We start from the raw sequence: 15,396 nt of genomic DNA, 5'->3' as shown, positions 1-15,396 counted from the left end.
GTCTTTTACGATTGAGATGAAGAGCTAACTATAGCGTCGGCATACTTCCCATATGATGAGGCCATTTCCCCTCCATCACAGGAGGTGACCAGCCTGGTCGACCACTGTGAGAAAGAGCGAAAGAAGCTGATCATCGGATGCGATGCAAATGCACATCATGTAGTATGGGGCAGCAGTAACTGCAACAGACGTGGCGAGGACCTTCTGGAATATTTGGTTAGTACAAAACTTCATATTCTCAATAAACACAATGTACCAACTTTTGTTACTAGTAACAGAAATGAGGTCATTGATCTTACGCTGTGCACAGAGAATGTCGCAGATGTAATTCATAACTGGAATGTGTCTAGTGAACCATCACTGTCGGATCACAGACACATCTGCTTTAGTATCCTGGTCAAATCCACCCGGGTTGACATAGAGATTCGTAATCCCAGACGTACGAATTGGTCTGGCTATAGGGAAGACCTAAGTCTTTATCTTAAGGATGAGAAGCCAAGGCTCTCATCGGTGCTGGACTTCGATTTGGCTGTTGATCACGAGCAACATGCCATAATTGATTCCTACAACCGAAACTGTCCGGTGAAGTCTACCAACCAGCCAAGGCTAGTTCCTTGGTGGACAGCTGAGATTGGTGGACTTCGCAACAAAACAAGGAAGCTCTTTAATAGGGCAAAGAAAACCGGCGACTGAGTTTCCTACAAGAGTACCCTAACCGCCTATCACAAAGCTATTCGTGATGCCAATAGGGCATCATGGAGAAGTTTTTGCGAGAATATATCTGACATTCCCAGCACTGCCAAACTAATGAAAGTTATGGCACATGATAATACTAAACATCTCGTCACCATTAGGTTGAAGGATGGAAGTTTTTCGACATCTGGCAAGGAAACTCTAACACATATGTTGGAGACGCACTTTCCAGACTCTAGGGTCACAGACAGTTGTGGCACTGATAGTCTCCCTTTTAGGATACAACGTACCAAAAGGGAAGACTGGGCTGTGGAAAAACAGCTTGTCACACACTCCAGGCTTATGTGGGTGTTAAATTCCTTTAAGCCTTATAAGTCCTCAGGTCCGGATGGAATCTTTCCCATTTTGCTGCAGGAGGGCAGCGATACTCTCTGCCCACTGCTCTGCAGAATATACAGGGCTTGTATTGCCTTAGGGCATATTCCAAGCTCCTGGAAGCTCTATAGGGCCATTTTTATCCCCAAGCCCGGTAAGTCAAACTACCTTGAGGCTAAGGCATTTAGGCCAATAAGTCTCACCTCTTTTCTCCTGAAAATTTTGGAGAAACTGGTAGACTGTTATATAAGGGAAGACGTTATTTCCCAAACGCCTCTCTCTACTGCTCAGTATGCCTATCAAAAGGGCAAATCTACTGAGACCGCCTTGCAATGCATTAGCAATTGCCTTGAGAGAGCAATTGAGTTTAAAGAAATCGCTCTTGCGGTTTTTCTTGACATTGAGGGGGCCTTTGACAAGGTCTCAAGTGCAGTCTTGATGAAGGCTGCCAAGAGGTTTGGTATCAATGACATACTTTGTCTCTGGATCAAATCTATGCTGACGAACCGAAGGGTGACATCCCTCCTGCTTGGCGATTCCCTGGTGGTCTCCACTAGCCGTGGGTGCACACAGTGTGGGGGGGTTCTCTCTCCCCTGTTGTGGTGCCTCGTTTTGGATGAACTGCTGAGGAGGCTGAACAGAGGGGGGTGCCGCTGTTTTGGTTACGCCGACGATATTGCTATCATTGTCACAGGGAAATTCCCAAGGACAGTTAAGGATGTTATGAGGAGAGCTCTTGCATCAGTAGAAAACTTGTGCAATGAAGTGAACATCACGGTCAATCCCAGTAAGACGGTTCTGGACTAGGGGAGCGTTTAATGTTATTTCCTTGTTCGGTACCAACCAGGAGGAAAGCACTGAAGTGAAGTACTTAGGTGTTATCCTTGACAACAAAGTAACATGGAAACCACATCTTGACTATATTATCAAGAAGGTAAAAATGTTATTTTGGAGAATTAGAAGTACGGTCAGCAAGTCCTGGGGCTTGAGTCCTAGAGTTGTTCACTGGCTTTACACAATGATCATCAGACCCATACTGTCCTATGCAGCTGTGGTCTGGTGGCCAAGGGTTACTCTCAAAACGGTGCAATCAGAACTGCGCACTCTTCAAAGGCTAGCTAGCGTTGGCATAACAGGAGCTATGAGAACAGCCCCAACTGCTTCTCTAGAAATTCTACTGAATATTCTTCCTCTACATTTGTTTATAGAGGAAGCTGTTACTTTTGGTGCCTATAGACTAAACCAAAATGGGTGGTGGATGGCCAATAGTTGGGAAAAGAGCCACACTACGCTTATTAGGGATATTTCCAGTCGGTTACCTGTTCTCTCAATGGGTTCTGACAACATGGCTGCTAAACTTCGTTTTAATAAGCCTTTCGGCGTGTACTTCCCTAGCCGCACGGAATGGTCAAATGTTACCCTCAGTACCAGAGGGGAAGTTGTCTGGTTCACCGATGGGTCTAAAACCCATCTAGGTGCGGGCGCAGGGATATACTGCCTAACGACCAAGTACGGCTTCTACGAAAGCCTTGGAATTTACGCAAGTGTCTTGCAGGCAGAGATTTCTGCTATCTGCTTCTGTGTTGACTTCTGTCTTAAGAAGAACTACCGCGGGAAAGTTATCCAAATTTGTTCGGATAGCCAGGCTGCTTTAAAAGCTCTAAACCAGTCTAATGTTTCTTCTAGACTGGTTCTTAGCTGCTTGGATCTCCTTTCTAATCTCGGGACGCTTAATAAGGTTCAACTTTATTGGGTCCCTGGACATGAGGGGTATCATGGGAATGAAAAGGCTGACGTCTTGGCCAGGGAGGGTGCGATGGCTGGGTTCTGTGGCTTGATACGCAGCCTGGTCTCCAAGTTCATGACTACCCGTCAACTCGAGTTTTGGCTCGAGATGGATGGCCAAAGACAGGCTAAGGAGGTTATCCCTGGTCCCTCTAGGCAAAGGGCGAAAGAACTGCTTTCGCTCTCAAAATCTAATATAAGGTTGGTCACTGGCCTGCTTACAGGTCACTGCCAGCTCAACATATATTTAAATCTTATTGGTATCAGCAATGACCCACTATGTAGGGCCTGTAAGGCCGAGGAGGAAACTGCCTCTCACGTTCTTTGTAGCTGCGATTTTTATGCGGCTCTAAGGCTAGAGCATCTTGGGATGCATCAATTAGAAACTAAAGACTTCTTTAATATGCCGGCCAAAAATATTTTAAGGTTTGTGTTGGAGTCATAGGTCAGGGGTGCACAATGGACCTAGGGTCGAAGTGCATGAGTGGGCATTTATGCCTCCCCGCCCCCTCTCAATAATAATAATATTTATCCACTGAAGACTTCTTACTAGCCTTTCGAAGGATGATCACCAGAAGGGGAATACCAAAAATAATCTATAGAGATAATGCGAAAACCTTTGCACGCGCGAATGTAGAATTCAAAGAACTTTGGTCGAATTTAAAAACTGATGAAATTTTAAGATATTTTGGGAAGAAAGGTATCTCTTGGCGATTCATAGCGTCGAGGTCCCCTGGTGGGGAGGTCAGTACGAGCGCTTGGTTCGAAGTTGCAAATCCACACTAAAAAAGGTAGTCGGTTGGGCGGCTTTGGCTCACGTCGAGATGGAAAGAATCCTGACCGAAACGGAAGTGATACTAAATTCCAGGCCACTTACCTACGTATACAATGACGCGACGGAACCAAGCCCTCTTACGCCGGCACATTTCCTAATCGGAAAAAGGGTAACTACATTACCAAATCAAAAATTTAAAAATTCAGTAATTAACGCAACTCGGAAAGAATTAACTAAACGACAAAAATATAGACAAGCGTTACTAGACCGTTTTTGGAAAAGATGGCGTTTGAAGTATATCATGGATCTCCGATCTGCCCATCATAGTAGAATAACGAAAGAGGAAACTCTGTTTAAATAAGGCGAGATTGTATTGGTCCATGAGGACAAGCAGCCCCGTCAATATTGGAAAATCGGTGTAATCACCAAAAACCAAATTGGTAGGGACGAAAAGGTCCTTTCTTGAATAGTTAAAATGGCTAACGGTAGTCTAATTGGACGACATATTCAATTACTTTATTCTCTAGAAATTATGGATTAAAAAATGTGTGTTTAAATTAATTAACTATATTAGAGAGGGGAGTTAACCTTAGACCTTGAAAAACGGATCCTCGGTTACGGAGTTTCTCCCTTTGCCGGAAAGGGATCCTATATGAGTTATAATAATAATAATCAGCTAGGCTAATTATTATTATTATTATTATTATTATTATTATTATTATTATTATTATTATTATTATTATTATTATTATTATTATTCAATTACTTTATTCTCTAGAAATTATGGTTACGGAGTTTCTCCCTTTGCCGGAAAGGGATCCTATATGAGTTATAATAATAATAATCAGCTAGGCTAATTATTATTATTATTATTATTCAATTACTTTATTCTCTAGAAATTATGGATTAAAAAATGTGTGTTTAAATTAATTAACTATATTAGAGAGGGGAGTTAACGTGTGGTGATTGAAATAATCAGTCTGATATCTTATTTCAATCACCAGATGGTAACAGCAAGATCCTCTCTGCTTCCTCCCCCTTCACCCCCATTCTCAATCACCAGAATTTCCAATCACCAGATTCTATCTGCTCTCCCTCCCCAATCGCTTTTTCTTATCGTTTCCATTCACCAGAATTTCCAATCACCAGATTCTATCTGCTCTCCCTCCCCAATCGCTTTTTCTTATTGTTTCCATTCACCAGAAATTCCAATCACCAGATTCTCTCTGCTTACCTCTCCCCCTTTCCCCCTCCCTAAACTCCATAAATTAAGGGCTATATTTTCTAATATCTCAATCACCAGGATATCTAATCACCAGATTCTCTCTGCTCTTCCCATTCTCCAGAATTAGTTTTCCTAACGCAGTTTTTTTGGAGAATGGATTTCACCCCCTCTTTACTCATCCCCTGATCACCAGAATTTGTTATCACTACCATTCAATATAATTTATCGCTATATCTCCCCCCAGCCCTCTTTGTTTACCCCGTTAACCATAATTTATAATCTAGGATATAAGCAATAAAAACAAGTTGTTTACATTTAAATTTTTTATTTTAGAACTTTGTTTACATGATTACGTAAAATTGGTTCTATGACTAATTCGACATTATATATAATCCGTTTAAATCGTAATTTATCTATATAATTGAAATTAATTCGATCTTCGTCAGGGATATATACAATTTCATTTAAAGGGTTGAAACGAACTACCTTCTGCAAGTGCAGCTTGTATAAATAATTTAATTAAAAGTTCTACCTCACGACGTCTGACCGGAATAGAGATGAAGTCGTCCTCCTCCAGTGCCGCTGACCTTGGTGGTGCCTAGATCTCCCATTCTTGCCAAATGTACTTTTCCTATGTTGAATTATCCCTCGACGGACAGTGTGGGAAGAATCTGGCATGTTCAAGTTCTGGTACGTCTCCTGATTCCCAGTCTCCTAAGATTCCATGTCACTTGTAACATCGTACATCATCTCCACGCTGAATATAGTAGAATCCAGCCTCCGCTAGTTTCTCGTTAGTGACGTGCGGGTTTTTCCAATGACGAAACGTTTCAAGTCGATACGATTCGATTTCCATAGCTGATCCAGACCAAATATTTTTCTATAGTTTCAAATGATACATTCTCTAAGCCTACATGCTAAGCCTAAATTTATCACTAAGCCTACTAAACCTAATTTTATCAATATGGTTAAATTTCTACGCTAAAATTCTCAATATAAACGCTTTTTTCAATACGCAAGTTGTTTTATATATGTCTAAAAATATAGTCTATTACAAAACAAAAATAATTACTTACTTTACGGTTGGAAATTCTTGGTTGAGCTGTAAAAAGACGGAACAATCCGACAGCAGGTCTTTACTCGTCAATGCTCCGAAGAGAAATGACGCGTGGAGAAATAATCAGTTCCTATCTTTACGAGATTAATTCAGCACGTGATCTAAACTATAAATAACCCTCAAATTCTATTGGCTGTCTCTCTCTGCGATAACAGATCTGCACACTTAAGTTTAAACTGCCTCTAATGATTGACGTCACATATTAACCCACTTGAGTATTTGGAAAAAACCCTTTGCTACTCGAACGAGAGTTTTAAAAATGTCCAAAAAATGTTCCCGTAAAGTTCAATTTCTTTCGAATCCGCGGCGAGGGCTTGACGCTTCGTGAATCCGGTGTTCGTCAGGAGGTTCATACTTCCGGCCGTATCATTGTACCATCCAGATGTCGCTAGGTGAGTGTTTTTCGCATCGTTCCCAAAGTTGAGCAAGGTTTCGATGTACGCCCGATAGGGGTAATTCGCGGCCGATGGTGAAACCGTCGTATCATTGAGTTTCACTTCGCATTGTTTGAATAGCGAATGCAGAGAATTGTTCACGAGCGAAACTTTAGACCCGGCATCCAAGTTGTCACCGTTGGTCTTGACGATTTTGACTTTACAATATATCATTGTCATGGCCAAATCGGTGTAAGAGTCTCCCGTACCCGGTACCGCAAATTCGATGATAGAACTGCTGTCGATAGACGAGATTGGTTTGTACCATACCCATTTTCCCTTTTCAACGCTGAGTTGAGTCGGTAGTTCGTTGAAAATATTTAATTCGCTATTAATTACTTCCATTTTAGAGTGCAAAAATATCGCGAACCGTAGGCGTCAACTTGCGGTGTTTAACTGAACTCTTTTTTTTTTAGCGCGGGGCTTCTTCAAAGCTTTCTTAGTAGTTTTTTTCTCTTGCGACGACCCGAACCTTCTTGCGCAGCCATTTCGTTCACAGTTTCTGTCATTCGATAATTGGCTGACGTTTTTAAGTCCTGACCTTGCAAGACGTCTCCGAGTACTTTCTTTCCAGTAGAAAGAGCCCTTTTTCCCACGTATTTGGCAGACTGTTTTAGGAATGGGAATACAAACCTAGCTAGCCCTGAAAAAAGCTACCAATTCCGTGTCCTTTTTGTCCCGCAAACCCAGAGAAATAAGGTAAATCTACTCCTCCCCCCACCTGATTTAAATAATATTGCATGTAGGGACAATTTCTTTCAACGTACTGATAAGCCATTTTCTTACGGAGCCCCTCGTAAATGTACTTTACACGTGACTGTACCAAACTGAAATGGCACGAATTCATTTAAACTAGTTCTTATACTAATGTCGATACTGTCAAAATAATTTCTACTCAGTTTAAGGTAATGCGGAGTATCGAAAGTTTTTGAAACGGTTGATCCATGGGGCGCGTTTTGGTCTACAACAATTGTTCGCAAAAGGGGGCTAATGTATCCCCCACCATTTCATTTCCAACCAAATCGGAATACACGAACATAAGATCGGGGACGAATAAGTTTAATTGCATAGGGGTATCTGATCTGATTGCTAGCGTAGGTGAAATATTAGTAACATTATCTCTAAATCTTCAACTCCGACGTTAACTCGAGTTTGCAATTATGTTTACTATAGGAAGTGTATTGTACGTGTCCACTTTCTAAACTATATTCAAATTTTCCTAATGACTCATTATCGAACTCTAAATTAGCGCTTTCCTTTAAACCAAGGTTCAAACTTTTAATACTTTCATGAAGTACAGCCAAAAGTTCATGAGGATTTTTTTAGTAGCCCTGAGGTATCTCGCGGAAGTCGTACGCATATTTGTAATCTACTATGTGGGCTGGATGGTTCAATAGTAATTCCTTAATTTCTATTCCACATCCCATTGGTTCGCTTACGTTATAAAAAGATAAAGGATAAATAATTTCTACCAGGGCAATTTCCCAATCTCCGCGTAAACTAATGGGTTTGGCCAACGTTGTAGAATACGAGGATAGAGTATTTTCTGGTTTGTTTTTATTCTTATCACTAGTAGTACTTGGAAGAGTAAATCCCAGACGTCATTTTGATTAACCCAACTATTAAACGATGGAGGATATCCTAGCCTACTAACGTACAATTGTTTTACTCCGTTTTTCGTTCTCTGCCGTAAAACCTTGTTTAACTTGTACGAGCGAGGCGCGCTGACCTTTTGAAGCTCTCTCGAAGAGAACGTCCCTTTGATATCGATTCCTGATAGGTATTTTATTTTATAAACGTGAGGATGTTTTTTAACCATAGCTACGACTTTAAATATTTCTTCGGTATAATTAGATTCGAATCCCTTTTGAAATATCATTTTAGTTGTATTTATTCTAACCAAATCCCCTACTTGGAATTGCGGTTTCATTTTCAGTTTCTCGGCATAATATTTAGAGTAAATATTATTGTACACACGTAATACGGTAGTTTCCGAAACGTCATTAGGGGCCAATATAATTGAGCATTGGTAAGAAGAATTGTACGCTTCGACCAAGTCCTGTAAGACTTCCAAATATCTATTTGTGGAGTGATGAGTAATACATCTATACATTTTTGTTTTTAAAGTTCTATTAAACCTTTCTACGATAGAGGCTTTTATCTCGTCATTTTCGGTACTAAAAAATTTAACTTTATTATTTTTGAAATATCCTTGTACTTCTTTATTCCTAAATTCCGTGCCCTTGTCCGATTGGAATTTATCCGGAATTCCTTCTTTAAAAACCATTTTTATATTTTCCAAAACCTCTTTCCCGGATTTAGTTTTAAGAGGTAACCCCCACGCTTTTCTACTAAAACAGTCTATAATTGTTAAAATATATTTGTATCCGTCATTATCAGCCTCTAACGAACGCATATCGTTAATATCCGCCTGGTATTGTTCCCTTATATTACTAATTACTATTTTATTTCGTTTAAACTTTTTACATTTTGGCCTATGCATCGTAAAAGCGTCGATTCCTCTTAACCATTTTTCTACAGTTTCCCTACTTAGGCCGTGAGACTTTACGGACTGGAATAACCGTTCAGCGCCTCCGAAAGCCGCCGGATGCCTTGGGTCAAAATATATTTTTTCTAAAATAGCTTCTCCCATACTTTCGACTTTCGCACGCGACTCCTTGTTTGTTTATACGAGTGATAAGAAGAGTCCCCGTCTGACGCTGAGTGATCTCGGTCGAGGCTACGAGTGGAGTGGGGCTTATCTGTCCTACGCGCGCGCCCTCTTTCAGGAGGAGGATACTCGCGCTTCACATTTGGCTTAACGGGAAAACGTCTAGTTTGTTGTCGGGCGCTCGGAGCTAGCGGGACGGGAAAGCCGGGCATCGCCGGTGAAGAGTTAAATTGGGTTAAATTGGAAATAAACGCGAAATATCCGATAGGTTTTGGGCAGGTTTTAGGATTTAAATACGCTTTATCAATTTCGCTAATATTGGAACCTTTAATTGGTCGACCGTTTATTACGAGCTCCCCGTTTTCATACCACCGTATTCTATCGGGTACAGTTTCCAACTGATCAACCATGTTTTGCGCTTTATGTTAATATATCAAAGGTGAATCGTCTATCCAGTCCCTACTTAGCGAATCGAGCGCTGGAACAATTTCGATTCCTTTAGGAGCCATGGCCTGTTTACGTAGATTTCCGTGTCTCATTAAACCTTGTTCGTATAAAATCCATTTCGAGGCGTCGTCTAAATCTTTCATATTGAATATTTGGTCCATCTTAGCGTGTTATTCAGAGACGGTCAGAGCGAGGGGTGCGGGAACGGGTCGGGCTTTAAAACGTCGCTAGGGACGAGAATCATTTTTATGGTGTGGTTCATTGTTTACTTCCGAATATAGAACAAAGTAGGTTTGAATCGACGGGTAAAAGAAACGAGAAAAATCCGCCTCCAGACTGTACTAACAATTTCTTTTTACTATTCCAAGCAACACGTTTACTGGCTAATTTTCTGAGGGTATTTTTATGACGAGATAACCTGGTTTTTTGGGTATTTGAAAGTTTAACGTTACCAATTAAAGTATTATGAATACACTCTGCTATTGCGTCTATGAGGGATTTGTCGGCATTAGCTAAAATGGCTTTTCGTTGAACGGGTTTGCAACGACCGAGATATATGAGAGCGTCTCTCTCGATACGCACTCTACGAGACATGATTCATAACTGACTGATATTACGAAATGTTAGTTCTATTTATTTGGCGAGATAGGCGTAGCACGTTTCTCCCGGTAAAATATTAGTTAAGACTCTTTGATCTTCGGGACACGTTTGAGTTAAATTAAATACTAGATAACCGTGAGGTCTGGAAGTAGCGTCTTCGTAGGCGTCTACTACAAAACGCCATTTATCCGGGAACATTTGTCTAGCGAGATAAGCCACTTGTTGACAGTCTCGGGGACTTTTCAATAAAATAATATAATTCGAATTCAAGGAAACTGTTTGGCTATCTTTAGATTGGTGGAATAAGTTCTGAGTAATAAAAATAACGCTTATAGAACGGTGATGCGTCCCTTTCCGAATAAATCGCCAATTTGACCTTTACTCTCGCTCATTTGGTCATCGATAACTAATAATATCGGATATGTTTCGTCATAGTCCGATAAAACCGGCTTCATTTTGTCGTAAAGAGCTTGCCATTCTCCGTAATACCAATGTATTTCTTTGAAACCCGGAACAAACATTTCCTCCTCGTGATTAATTAAAGATACAATTAAATAGCTTTTACCACTCTGCCGTTACGCAATTAAATGGATGAATAAATTGCATGGTTATCTCCCTTCGAGTACTAGCGTACAAACTAAAATGTAAATTAAAATTTGGTTAAATTTATGGGACTCTTCAGCGGGATAAAAATATAATCGAATAACCTATTTCGTCCCTTACCCCGTATAGGTTTTATATTCACTTTAAAGTCGCAAGACTATATTCACTTTAAAGTCGCAAGACTATATTCACTTTAAAGTCGCAAGACTATATTCACTTTAAAGTCGCAAGACTATATTCACTTAAAAGTCGCGAGACTATATTCACTTAAAAGTCGCGAGACTGAAACCTATATTCACTTTAGAGTGGTGAGACTAGAAGCTTGATTTTTATCGATAATTAGCGATTGGCAGCCGCTACGTCCCCTTCCTCAGGACCAATTAGATTCGCTTTATAGCCGTAGGGTACCGTGGTGAAGTCATCCAGTAATCGTACCTTGTCTACGACGCGTCTATAGATTTTAGTACGGTCGATGGAAGCGACCGTATGGTCGGGTAGACGCAAAATCTGCCGCGGCTGGGGCACGATTACTGGCTCGTTCGTTTCTCCATCAACGCCTATCATTCTTTTTAGCGTGACCATATTAAATAAATCTTTAAGCCCTTCATTTATACGGAACCCTTTGACCTTCATATCGTAGGAGACTTTACCAGTCGTAGGGTTCAGTACTTTAAAGGCATAATTTTTTGCACCGCCGGTAGCCAATTCTTCAATGTACGCGCCTTTTCCGTACTTTTCCAACTCGTCAGTCATTTCTCCGAGATATTTTCCAGTCTCAATCTCTAGCCCATCTCGTTCTTTTAGATAAATGCAGCTGTCCGTGTCATAATAATACGAAAGCGGGCCTAATCTCCTTAAATAAGAGTATAACTTGATCCTAGCCATTGCCGTAGTATCGGCGGCAATTACTACGTTCGTGTTTGTGTAAACAAGATCGATATCTTTCAAAAACGCCCATTTGACCACGCAATGCGTTTGACTTAAGGGGATAACCGATTTAACTTTTATGTCGGGGTCTAAGAATAAATCGAAAAACGTTTTGGGTTCGCTAATAATAGCCGATTGGTCTTTGCGTGGGTTAAGACCGAACCGTCCCCAAAAAGAGTTAAGGCAAAGCTTCGCGATGGTACGAAGTCCGGGGGTTCTTTTTGATATTGGTAGAATCAAGTTTTACTCCTTCGTCAACGTATTTCTTAATCTCTTCATCGGTCTCTATTTCCGTGGGTAAGCCGCTGGATTCCTGTTTGAGTTTAAGAAAAGCGTACCCTCTTTCGATAACGGATCGTATTTTGCTATCTCGTATTCCCAAATTTCTTGAATAGAAATGACCTTGTAAGCCATTTCGATTGCCAACTGTACCTCATCAGCTACCCAAGTACGAGTTATTTTTCGTTCAGAGTCTTCGTGAGGGCAATTCTGCTGGTTTCGAGACTCGCTACATTTTTGGCAGATAGAAAACACTAGTTTCGATCCTATTCTTTGGGGTAAAACGGGATGGTAGAGAGATTGAGGCGGTAGCATTGTCGCTTTTATTAAACCGTTTACGGTAGAAATATCAGGGAAAGGAGCTTTTACATGTATTTTAGGGTGTCCCACGGGTAACTTGCAATACTTGTTACACCACGGATAGAGTGAACAAATATCAATGTATTTAATTTCCTCACCCTCTTTACACCGGTGATGTAATTTCAAGGCTGACGTACGTCCTCCGAAAAAGGCTTCGCGGGGGCGGATTGGTTCTTTATTTTCTAATTTTTAATTTTGCGTAGACAGATAGGCGTCGATGGCAGAGTTAGTACGCCTCTCGGTTCTGAAGGTACACTCCCATTTTTCATGGACAGTGTATCCCAATTGCTTCAAGCAGTTTGTAGTAGCAACGGTTGACGCGTATCGCGAATTATTGGTCTGTGTGTGATCGCCGTATAACGCTAAGTTTCTATTGATAGGAAAACACTTTTTACAGCCGTGATAATAACAACCGTGATATTGAAACACTTCGTTATCGAGAAGTCCGTCCACGTTAATGTTAAGAATTCTAGGTTTAAATCCATTAAAAGCGGACTGTATTTCCTTCCCTCGTAAGTGAGATACCTATTCAAGCCATTCGATCGCGCCGAAACTCTGGTTGCAGTTCTTACGATAGCCGAAAGTGGATACTACACTAATCGTATCGGGCTGTAAAAAGTGTTTCCTAAAGATAAAACTGCATACTCCCGCAATCGTTATCGCGGTTAAGAACGAGTCTATTTGGAATTTATCCATGAAAATAGAACGATAAGATAAACATCCTTGCAAAAGAATGTTTACGTCCTGGCCACAGTACCGGATTAACTCTTTTATAATCAAAATAATTAAAGTTGGGGACCGATTTACTGCAAGCTTCGGACAGGGAATCGTTATACCACTGGATAAATTCATCGTAGGCCTTACCGCTTAAACGATTAGGGTCGTACGCTTCGATCGGAGGCATGTCATTATGTAGTACGTAATTGGTTTCGTTCGAACGGGCAGGATCAAATTCATGGTCTACGGCATTAAACAATAAATGCGGAAAATGTCCCTTATTTAAATTATTATCTAAACCGAATGTAGAAACGAATTGAGAAAGCGCGAAAGGCATCAAATTTAGGGAATCTAAGAATTTTAATGTACGTTCATGAATTTGGTCCCGTCATGCGTCAGTCAGAACTTTAGGAGTCCACTTTAAATCGACAATTTTACGTACTATAAATTGCGCATCGTAACCTTTAGCGTTATGGGCGATACATATTATCTTATCAGCCACTCTGTTAAGCGTACGAAGATACTCTAGAAAGTCACCGACGGGGTCTTTTGAGAGAAATATTTTCTCCCGAGGACCACCACCGCATTTAATGCACGCGTACCGACTATCTTTTTCTTCGAAACAGAATTTACACGCTTTTTGCGAGACACATAAAATTGGTTCGTGAATCAAAGCATTGGCATCAGTACGATTTGTTTGTTTATATTCCAAGTCATAAAAAACAAAGACTTCCGTTTTTGGAGTACTTCTCTTAGTTGGTGGTGATTGTTCATTGTCGGAGTCGTGGACCCGTTTATTATTGCTATTTATTCGAGAACGAGTAGTTTTATCGGCAGAATCTTTACGGTCGGTCTTTAAAGGTTGCATATAACATAGATGACCAGCGGGATTAAACTCACTACACGAAAGACAATAAGTCTCTCCGCAAACGTGTACTCCCTTATGCTTAAACATACTGACATATTTCCCGCAAAGATTACAAACGTAAAATTTATTACATAAGGGTTCGGGTCCTGATACATGATAATCGTAACAATTTTGATTAGGGAAAACTCTTAAACATGTTTGACAAGTTATTTTAGTCACTCCCTTTATGCAATCTTGTTTTCTACAACAAGCGTGACAGAAAAGATAGCATTTATGGTCAGTGAGATGATTATAACCTACCAAACATTTCTCGCAAAATCTTATAAACGCGAAAAGGGGCTTTGGATTAGTAATTACGTTAAAATGATTGTCAATATTTAAAAGATAAAGACGTTTGTGGAGAGGTCCATGGCATTCCCTCTCTTCATCCACGTCACCGAAAACAATTACAGGGGCCGTATCGCGTAATCGAAAAACGATAATACTGTATTCGGGCAAGATTTCTTGGAACCGAGTTAAAGCGTCCGGCCCCGAGCAATCGTCATCGGATAACGCGGCGTAAGCTAAAAGATCTCTAGCTTTCAAGGTCTGAAGCAAAGCTTCAATGTTTTTACCTCTACACTGTCTTATAGTAGTATATTTTCTTTTAAGTTCTAAATCATCTTTATTATTTATATGCTCTCGGTGAGCTATAGCTACTACAAGAGAGCGTGCTAAACAAATTTTATCCTTATTGTCTATCGTTATCGTGCATTTTTTATAAAAAGAAAACTCTTTTTCGAGGGAAATACCTAACCCAGCAGGTCTAGTTCCTCCTTGGGGTAGTCTGACTCGTTTAAACGTAACCGTAACGATTCCTTCAAAGAAACTACCATCGTTCTCGGATCTATAGCTTTTTTCATCGATATACGTCATCAACCATTGCAAATCTAATTGATCCCTTCGCCAGAAACTGACGGGAATTTGGAAGCCGGGTTTGTTGACATTCACAAATGAAACCGAAACCATATCAGAAGGCTTATTTTCTTATTTGAGTTCATTTTCTGGTATTTTGAAAACGTTTCTACCGCAAAATTGTAACTTTTTCACTGTAGTTCATAAAATGGTATTAATAGTATACTAATTTAATGTAAATTTCTATTAATAACATTGTTTTCTAGGATATGCTTGCATCAAAAGCTCTCGAGAGGAATCTACATTGGGGTTTTTTCAAGTGGGTTAATTATGTGACGTCAACAATGGGTTCCACTTTAGATATTAAACTGGGTTAATTATGTGACGTCAAACAATGGGTTTTTTCAAGTGGGTTAATTATATGACGTCAATGGGAATCATTAGATGCAGTTTCGAGCACGAGACGGTTTAATCTCGAGTGTCTAGAACGGTTATCTCAGAGAGAGACAGAAAATAAAATTTGTGGGTTATTTGTAGTTTAGATCATGTGATGAATTAATCTCAACAAGATAGGAACTTATAAATCTCCCACGCTTCATTTCTCACCGAGACGCTGAACTGAAAAG

General features: G+C 40.3%; 1 protein-coding gene across 1 annotated transcript; it reads left to right on the top strand.

Moving 5' to 3' along the window:
* The first annotated feature begins 2,008 nt into the window (after nt 1-2,008).
* On the top strand, nt 2,009-3,298 carry LOC149939347 (uncharacterized). Its single transcript, XM_090179134.1, has one exon. The coding sequence runs from the start codon at nt 2,009-2,011 to the stop codon at nt 3,296-3,298; it is 1,290 nt and encodes a 429-aa protein (XP_090035260.1).
* The last annotated feature ends 12,098 nt before the right edge of the window (nt 3,299-15,396 follow it).

Source organism: Leiobunum rupestre, chromosome 6, assembly GCF_980474605.1.
Source record: "Leiobunum rupestre chromosome 6, qqLeiRupe1.1.hap1, whole genome shotgun sequence".
Classification (NCBI taxonomy): Eukaryota; Metazoa; Arthropoda; class Arachnida; order Opiliones; family Sclerosomatidae; genus Leiobunum; species Leiobunum rupestre.
This window is presented reverse-complemented; position numbering and strand designations above follow the sequence as displayed.

Coding starts and splice junctions, on each gene's coding strand:
- LOC149939347 (XM_090179134.1), top strand. CDS start 2,009: ATGTTATTTTGGAGAATTAGAAGTACGGTCAGCAAGTCCTGGGGCTTG.